Raw genomic sequence first — 9,584 nt, 5'->3', positions numbered from 1 at the left:
CGGACGGCGGACGTCGACGGACAAAAGGCGATCGCAATAGGTCACTTGAGACTTTGTCTCAGGTGACCTAAAAACAGACTGTCATATTTTATAAAGAGCAGAATAATACTATAGAACAATTTTTTTACACTGAGGTTGGGAGAGGACAAACATTTTGAAAGTTTTCTTCTTGGAACGAATTTTAAGTTTGAGCAACTCTGTTGATGGTCAACTGTTCAGACTAAATCTCTATTAGAGAATTTGCAAGCTCTATATTTTTATTACATTTTTTTGCCACAATATTTAATTCTTCACAAAATATACCCCAGGTAAGTGTTTAACAGTAGCGATACAGTTCAAACTTTAACTCAGAATATATTATAATGTATAAGTCATTTTCCCTGAAATAAGCCCTATTTTGAATCGAAAATAAAAACTGGACTGTGGAAATCCAAATCATATGAGTGTTTGTTATGAGAAGTTAATACAGCTGATCAGCAATGACTTTCTTGATGATGAAAGCCTGAGGCAAGATGGGTTTTGGAAGGCTCTGGAATCTTTCGAGGTTGAGCTAAAGAAGAGTCCAAACTTCTACGTGACCCACGCTTGGTCTGGGTCACTTCTGCTCTTGATTTCACCTCAAGGAATTTGAAAGAATTTAAAGCAGAGGTAGGGGTTGTTAACGAAAATGAGAATGGACTTGGTGACCGGAGATGAGGAGTCATTCGACTGTGACTTGACCCAGAGCCATATGTTGATGACAGATTCTCCGAAGACCGAGACTTTCGCGTTGCAATTGGTAAATGAGACGTGAATTTCTTCCCACTCGACAGAGAGGAAGATTGTGAGGACATGGAAAATGATCGCACACCACGCTCAGAGGTCAATCCGGAATTATTTGAAGTGAAGACAGGTGCTGTTTGTGAACGGTCAGAGGTTTGAACTGGTGCTGAACCTGGAGCAGGGAAGGGTATGGAAAGGACTGGGGAACGGATCTCCAGCTTGGGAACTTTAGCCAGGGAACTGTTACTTCCCTCCTCCGCTCTTGCATCTGTTGTGTCGTAATCCTCCTGTGACCTATTAGACAGTTCCGACAGACTACGACGTTTTGGATGAGGCTGTACTTGTGACTGGTCCCGACTGGCAGTGTCATAAGAATTCCTGTCATTATAGAAAACATCGAAAGAACAATCAGTTTAAAACATTTCGAACAAAAACAAATAAGTTGTTTAAATTTCAGCCTGAAACAACAGCTCATAAGCATTATTGGATATAATCTTTAGGCTTCGGGACCTAACAAGCTAAAAAGCATAAGTCTAACAATCATTTTTTTTTTAGAATATCAAGATACCCTTAACATGAAACAAATATTTCAATAATTCTTGAAAAGTATTGATGCATATTTCATCATTCATAACAATACCTTACCTCAAAATTAAGTGTATATATGATTGTAGATTTATCATAAGTTTAACAGTACTTTTAAATCTTTTCTTGCCTGTAATCAAAGTCTCCCAAACACAGGCACCCAGTCAAAGGGAAATAACTCTTGCTCTTGAATAGTTTGCTCACCTATGTTTTATTCTGTTGAACATGCCTTTGGAGGAGTCGAGGGACCTTCGGTGGTGAGGGGAGTTACTCGCCTTCATCTTCTCCTGCTTCATAGGAATGTCGAGTTCATTACTGCCCGCAAACATAGACAGGTACTGTTCCTTACCTGCCAAACGTGGAAAGAATATTTAGCAATTTTCATACATTATAACCTACTGTATATTTCTCAGCAGCCAGAACACTGCCAGGTCAGCAAGGGCCCTGCCATGTGCCAGAATGTAACCCATATGGTCTACTTTTACTAAGTGACCTTGAACTCAGAAACTTTTCAAACCCTATTGCACATCTACATATCACAGTGCATTACTTAGTCAAAATTCAGAAAGATTAGTCCTTTGGAATGAATCAGTGATAATCTCTGAAAATGAATGTGTGGATGGATAGACAAACAAACAGAGGAACACAGTAATTACTATAGGGCTCTGATACAGGACCCTAATTACCAAAGGAGATCCACTTAAATTCAATAATTCCATTAATTGTCAAAGCACGTTAGTTCTATGTTGCACACTGAAGGTGTACAGAGAATATCTTGTTTAAATCTGACAACATGCAAGCTGTAGTTAGCTTTTATACCATAAAAAAGACACAAATCTTTATTTAATTGTAGTTAAATATATGATCAAGATTATATCAATTTTTATTAAAGATGAATGGTTTTCTCTAAATCTCTGACCGAGTCTCATTTGACCTACCTGGACCAGAGAGTGGACAGCCAGGTACCACGGCTTTCTGCATGAGGACATACAGGGCTGTGTTAGCCACCTTCTGTTGACCGTCGGATGATGTGTCCTTGCCAGTGCCCTTGACCACAGCGACCTTGACCGTAGGTGCTATGAGGTTGTTCCACAGACCTGACAGCCAGTTGTAGATAGTGTTTGGATCCTGGGAGTGAAGTGGGCACATGATGAACTGGTATGGACCAAACATAACGTCGGGTAAGCCGAGCTTTGCCACACCATCGTTAAGTCTCTGCCATACACAAACAATCCACTCCACTGCGCGAAACATCATATTGTCCATAACAGGTAACTGACCGTCACCGATGTGGATCAAGTTACGGAGAAGATGTCTGGCTAACAAGTTACGAATTGGCTCAATATCTATCCGAAAATGTACCCAGCGAAATCTTTGTTGTATGTTCAAATCTAATCCTGTGGATCTGAAAATAAACAATAACACCCCTTGTTACGTGTTTTATTCCATACATCACAATCTTGATCTGCATCAATCAGCGCCAAATTAGATAATCAGTATCAGCAATACACGACCTCAACGTTTCTACTTTGGTAGTTGTTTAAGTTAGCTATCCGTCCATGAAGCAGTTCACTTACCTCGACTTGTTCATACTGGCAATGATGTAGAAACTATCCAGGAAATAGAATCGAGCCTGATCGTCTCCTAAATAAATCAACACAAATTTTCATCAACAGTTACTGCACTCATACAGGATCAATTGTAAACAAAATTTAAAGTCATTTTTACATTATAGCTGAATGTTATTGCATAGGTTTAAACGGATAATAGAAGTAGATTAACGATTTTGAGGGATCAACGAATTGAGAAGAAAATAAAACCAGGTCAATGAAACAAACAATTCTCTACGCCCCATCCATAAGTAAACTTTGACCTACACGACCTCCAGTCTTCCATGTGTCGGTGAACAATGACCTACAGTATCAAATCACAACTGTATCCGAGGAAACTTTCGTGCAGTTTAATTTTCACCTTTTTCACTTTCCATAATGAGGGCATTTATCTTGTCAGCTAATTTTAATAGGCAGCACACTAAATTTCAGTCACTGAATGTGAAGAGCAAAACTAGTGTTAAGCAAATTATCAGTGAAATTTGTTCCAGCAAACAGTATTTCAGTGACCTTTGACCTCAACAGAAAAAAAAATGACCAACAGAACCTACTTATGAAATCAGTGAACTTTGACCTAAACAGTAAACCTTTGACCTACTGTATCTCCTTACCCTCAACAGTAAATGTATGGAATTGTCCCCTGTGTTCAATTGCTCCCAGTAATTTCCCAAAGAGGACAGCCACATCCACTTTCTCAAGGTCATCTAGGATGAGGATTGGGGCACGGTCGTCTGCCTCCATACCCTCCCGCACCATACATCCTGTAAGATCAAGGTCAGTTAGCAAAGGTCAGGGTCAATACATGTTGCCGGCTATTTTTGATTAAATCTTGGGTAATTAAATGAAAATCATCAAGCTTTACTTTTACATACATCACATTTATTTCATCGAAAACTTAAACAAAATTAATTCTCCAGTGCATTTCTATGGAAGGAAAATCTGTCTGTACTCTTATTAAACAATTGCCTACGACTGACCAGTATGTTGTTTGATGTAAAGTTTCTGTATACATCATTACTTACCTGTACTTTGTAGTAAGTTAACAAGATCACGGTGACAGAAACTCTCATGGAGCACAATGCTGTGTATCTGAGGAACCTTTCCACTTTCCTTTTCTTTTCTCTGCCAACAAACCATATATCAGATATATAATTCAAATTTAAAATGATACAGTACAATGAAATTGAGATTTTGAGCAAAGGTTTAACTTTTAACTCATCTTTTCATCATTTCTACTATAAAATTTAGTTTAATAACAAGCATTCTGAGAAGCAGTTTCATGAACATGTCTTTTAAGCCTTCAGATGATTCAAATAAGTTAAATTGAAAACAGATTTTTGGTTTGTAGAATTAATACAATATTTTCCCCAATCTCTGTCCACCACACGGGGGGACTACCTACAGCTATGAGATGGGCTAGTCGGTGAGCCAGGTATGTCTTGCCTGTCTTCTCTGGGCCGTAAAACACAACGCTCTTGTAGTGCTCCAGCTGTGAAACATAACATCAATAATTGTTATATAAAATTAATAACTAATAATCTTTGCTAACCTTATCTCTAATAACACTGAAAACTCCCTTCTCAAATACTTATCAAGATTTTGTTCATAAATGACTTCTGTTTCATTATCTGGAAACCTTTGAATATTATTACTTGAAATGACAGTGTTACATGTACCAAAAGCATAATTTGTAATTTGAATGAAAGGGAGAAATGAGGATATTATTTTTAAAAACTTTTTTTGTTCTTTTTTTGTTTTTGCTAGCTCACATTGAGACAATTTCAGATGTAAAAAATTAAGTGTTTAAATTTCAAGGCTTTAAGTTCAATTCTCAATTTATTCTGTATGACTAGTAATACAACCATACAATAAAGAATATGATAGCTCACCAGTCGTATATAGTTGTGTATGACAGAAACTGGAAACAACACATCCCAGGCCACGCATTCCACAGAATCTACAAGTAAACATGTAAATTATATCAAAACAACACATCCCAGGCCCCACATTCTACAGAATCTACAAGTAAACATGTAAATTATATCAAAACAACACATCCCAGGCCACGCATTCCACAGAATCTACAAGTAGACAATTATCCTGTTCTCACCGAGTACATATAAAAAAGGAAGAGAGAATATATATTAACTGATAAAGGTTTTAGATTGCTGGTAAATACGATAACAGCAAACAAACAAAAACTGATTACATGCCTCAGGCAATGAAACATTGTGACTGATCAAAATGATGTTCATTAAAATTTAAAAAAAAGTACAATATCATTTGGTCATTTCTATAAAATGGAAAATATCTGTAAAACAACAATGCATATGAATTTATTCAATGCATTCTTGTATTTGACCTTTGTGTAAGTTTCATTAAAATCTGATAAAAAATTAAAGTCACAAAAAACAATGTCATTGACTCAGATCTGACAAAAGAGAAAAGAGCAAGGGATGGAATTTACGGGGGTTACACTTCCCCCCAACCCCTCCTCCATCTCCGCTTAATAAAAATGGGAGAGGGCATCAAAAATGTAAATTCTATACAGCAGTGAATCAGTTATCAAATGATATTTTAAACATACTTGCAAGAATGATGGTTATCTCCCTTTGATTGCTCTCTCGTACAATACTGTGTGGTAGTGTGTTGCTATGGGAGCCAAGTTCCCATTTGTGACCACCTGTGAAACAATACATCATGTAATTAGTGTGAACTGTATCATTTAACTTCATCAAAGGTTAACTACAATGAGAATCTGTGACCCTTCTCCTTAGGTGTAAAATAGCATCCCAACATTTTCTGTCGATCCTTCTATCTTTTTGACATTTTGAAGGAAGGACTGTTGTAAAAATTGTTTGAAAAACAAAAACAATATCTGACCGACTTACCAATTTCATTTTTGTATGAAAGCAGAAACACAATTTTTTTTTTTACATCTTTACATCTGGTAGTTGATGGACAACTAACCTATGGAGAACATGTTTATACACTCCAAGTCTAGACCAAGACTGTACTGGACGTTATCCATAGCAATCTCAGGGTCGAGTCGACTGGTGCGTTTGGTGCGTAGGCCCGTGTCGATTTGTGAAAAGTAGTTGGTGAGGGTATGTTGAAGACGTGTCTCAAGTCCGGCCCAGCTAAGACCAGCTTCCAATGACAAGCTGCCGATGACAAACTTCTGGCTGGGTAGGTGTAAGGTTGTGAAATCCTCGGACAGGTTAGGGTACTGGATCTCTAAAGTCACAGTCAGAAGCAGGTCCTTGCCACCTGCTGAGAGTAAAGAACAGATTTGCAATGTTAAATATTTACATTCTGCATGCTTGGGCTCATTGAAGAAGATGTCATTGGCAAAGGTGACCTCATCACATTACGTATTGATACAATGTCAAGCTGATTTATGAATGGACCAGATTTTCTACATTCTTCTGGACTCACATATATACTTTCGTGTTTAGTACCACATTCAATTTAAATTTACATTGTGATTTTTTCAATATATCGTTGTGGGATTCAATATAATCACCCTCAGATATTATACACAAATATACTCAAATTTTCTTCAAATATTTTTTACAAAATTTTCCACTTGATCCTGATTGAAGTGTATCAACTCTTACTTCTCTGCTGTATGAATTCCTTGCAAGCCACAGAGGCAACGTCCATGATGGTGCGACCCCATCGGTCCTTACGCTGAACGTTCACGTCACACATGTTCATTATAACAGCGAGGCAGTCCTGCAACAAATTAGGTATACCCATTATCAGTACAGAACTGATTGAATTATAAACCAACCTTAAGAATTCACTAGAATAAGAAGCGTATGTGTCGCCTCAAGACACTCAGATGAAATAATTGCTGGTTACAATTAATCTATGATGAAGGAATGAAATTCATCATAACTGCTGAAGTATTATTGATCAGATAGCAGAGCATAAAAACCATGTGACTTTTCAGGATATTCATGTGGCCACATGTTGGTTTTAAATTTCGAGTCAAAATGAATCTTCAGTACGTAATTAATACTATATGTATGTAAAGAGAGTTTCTTCAAATTAGATAATTCCTTCAAGAGTTATCGCATGGAAACCATTTGTGCAGACAACACCAAAAGATTAATCCCTTTATGCCAACTTTGCTTTGCAGACAATTTTAACAAATGACTGTAGACAAAGATACCACACAGATATTACCAAACAAAACTTTCAAACTGTAAGTCATGTAAATTTAGTTAATTTTAAAAAAAATAAACACAATTCCTTACAGGCAATGGTCTGATAGCAGCGACAAATACAACGGTCCAGCCATCCTTGTCAGCCATATTGATAGCCCTCTGTACAGTGCCATCACTTTGTGAGACTGTGGAAGGGGAGCCTGGGGGGTCACGGTGGGGGCTCCGTGGGTCGTAGGTCAGGAGGGCATGGAGACAGTCAACATGTCCAGGGTGTACAACACAGTGAAGAGGTGTCCAGCTGGTCTGTACATAATAGACATGTAATGACAATGTATTAATAGGATAGATAAATAATAACAATCTATTTATATCTATATAGTACAGAGAATAAATAATATTAAATCTATGAATAGTACAGATGGGTATATGTGATAATACTCAATTTATAGAATCAAAGGGACAAAAACAATTTATTATTAGTACAGGGAGAAGAATATAATCTTTTTACAGTACAGGGGAAGAATAACAATCTATTAATAGCAGAGGGGGAGAACAACAATCTATTTATAGTTGAAGGGGGAGAATAGTTATCTTTTTATAGCACAGACAGAGAATAACAAATATATATATCAGAACTAGTGGGATATCAGCTTTATTTCCAAATCGACCTTCATACTCACAGCAGTGTGTGTGTGTAACTTTGTGTGGATAGATCAGTGTGTGTGCCACACAGACTTGTGTGCGACTGTGTGTGACCTGTATGAGCGACTTACATTAGAGTAGACAGTTAGCTGAGCCCCATAGTCCAGTAGTATCTTACAGCAGTCTGTATGACCTTGGGTTGCGGCCAGGTGGAGGGGAGTCCACCCCTGATGATCAGTAAGGTTAGGAATAGCTCCACGCTCCAGCAGCACCTGGACACACCTGCATAGAAATGATGATAAACATATGAACAGGTTTACATGTTTTTCAGGTAAAGTTAACTTTACAGATATACTATTATATTCAATGTTTTGATAAAATCTTCATTCAATATCCTACTTATTAATTGCTATAATGAGAAAAACATTATTTCATTGGAAAAGCCATGGGACATATTTATGATTTAAAATATAATTTTTCATTCTAAGAATGTAAATTGTCAAAATTCTGTGATGTCAAAGGACAAATGGAGTAAATCCAAGATGGCTAGTACATGATAGCCTTTATATTTATTTTCTGATCCATTTCAAAACAACATAATTTCCTCCTTGTCAGCTGGGACTGGCTTAACTGAAGACTTGTTATATTAGCACCCTCTAGCTTATAATCACCAATGATAAAACTGTCACTTGTTTTATTTGTGTTTGATAAAAGAATGAAAAACTGTCAAAACATCTTTCAGTACATTTGAATCATTCTACACGTAAAACAGGTGCATTTTTTTTTAAAAACATAAACATTCACATAATTTTTCCAACAAATAAAAATACATGCAGCTAAAATTGAGGGCAATATATAAATATTTGTTTTCTGTATGTTTGCTAGATAGTTATCTTTATGTCCAAAGTCAACACTTATAATTACCTAATATGTTAATGGCCAATTCATGACGAGCAAGCTATTAAAACATGACGAACAAGCTATTAAAACACGACGAGCAAGCTATTAAAACATAACGAACAAGCTATTATAACACGACGAGCAAGCTATTAAAACATGACGAGCGAGCTATTAAAACATGACGATCAAGCTATTAAAACATGATGATCTTGTTTACAAGCTATTAAAATCTCTCTCTCTGCTACAGTCATGTTAAAACATTTTACCAAATCATTAAGTTTTGTGTACCTTCCTACCTAAATATTTCTGAAGCAAAAGTGAAAATACAACAATCTTTTGTTTGGTCTTAGCTATAAGAATGTCCCCCAACACCCGGTATCTATTTTAAAATCAGTTAGTGCTCTGCTTCCCTGAACAACCAACGTAAACAGCAGGACAACAAATACTTCAGCTAGAAAATGACTACACTCGAGACTGAGGATGAGCTTCAGTTAGTACACGATGGTACTCGAGACTGAAGATGAGTTGAAGTGTACATATCATTGTTAAAACAAGCTCAAGGGTCCTTATGTATTATCCCAAGTGTAAGTAGCAAGAATGATAATGATTTCATGAATGTCCCTCTACAACCAAGAAAATAAGTGAACATAGAGATCCTTAGCTGAATGCTTGTTTGAAATTTTTAGATTATTTTTATCAAAACTGGTCTTGTTAGAAAAGTGCCTTTTATTGCTTCATACATTATGGATATATCATCTAGGTCACTATTCAGCATAATGAGGATATGTGTGAGACAATGATTAGAATGGGAGATATGAGCTGTTATGTCATCCTGTTTCCTAGACTAATGGTAGGATCTGTTTACCTGGGATACTATAGGAAGGGGGAGAATAAGTATAAGTGTGTGGGG

The 9,584-nt window shown here is 36.7% G+C and overlaps 1 protein-coding gene across 2 annotated transcripts in view; it reads right to left on the bottom strand.

Moving 5' to 3' along the window:
* Positions 1 to 27: 27 nt before the first annotated feature.
* The window catches only part of LOC110459541 (cortactin-binding protein 2-like), a 44,800-nt gene continuing 35,243 nt past the window's right edge, over positions 28 to 9,584 (bottom strand). Inside the window, exons 9-21 of one of the 2 annotated variants that reach the window (XM_021511858.1) lie at positions 7,906 to 8,056; positions 7,223 to 7,435; positions 6,578 to 6,695; positions 5,928 to 6,230; positions 5,545 to 5,640; positions 4,847 to 4,914; positions 4,360 to 4,446; positions 3,980 to 4,079; positions 3,569 to 3,718; positions 2,925 to 2,991; positions 2,286 to 2,752; positions 1,552 to 1,696; positions 28 to 1,140 (exon numbers count right to left, since the gene is read on the bottom strand). In XM_021511858.1, the coding sequence (XP_021367533.1) occupies positions 474 to 1,140; positions 1,552 to 1,696; positions 2,286 to 2,752; positions 2,925 to 2,991; positions 3,569 to 3,718; positions 3,980 to 4,079; positions 4,360 to 4,446; positions 4,847 to 4,914; positions 5,545 to 5,640; positions 5,928 to 6,230; positions 6,578 to 6,695; positions 7,223 to 7,435; positions 7,906 to 8,056 (2,632 nt within the window). In that variant the 3' untranslated portion in view covers positions 28 to 473. The remainder of the gene's footprint in view (positions 1,141 to 1,551; positions 1,697 to 2,285; positions 2,753 to 2,924; positions 2,992 to 3,568; positions 3,719 to 3,979; positions 4,080 to 4,359; positions 4,447 to 4,846; positions 4,915 to 5,544; positions 5,641 to 5,927; positions 6,231 to 6,577; positions 6,696 to 7,222; positions 7,436 to 7,905; positions 8,057 to 9,584) is intronic. The other variant, XM_021511859.1, reaches the window with a different exon arrangement.

Source organism: Mizuhopecten yessoensis, unplaced genomic scaffold (genome assembly GCF_002113885.1).
Source record: "Mizuhopecten yessoensis strain PY_sf001 unplaced genomic scaffold, ASM211388v2 scaffold10107, whole genome shotgun sequence".
NCBI classification, from domain to species: domain Eukaryota; kingdom Metazoa; phylum Mollusca; class Bivalvia; order Pectinida; family Pectinidae; genus Mizuhopecten; species Mizuhopecten yessoensis.
This window is presented reverse-complemented; position numbering and strand designations above follow the sequence as displayed.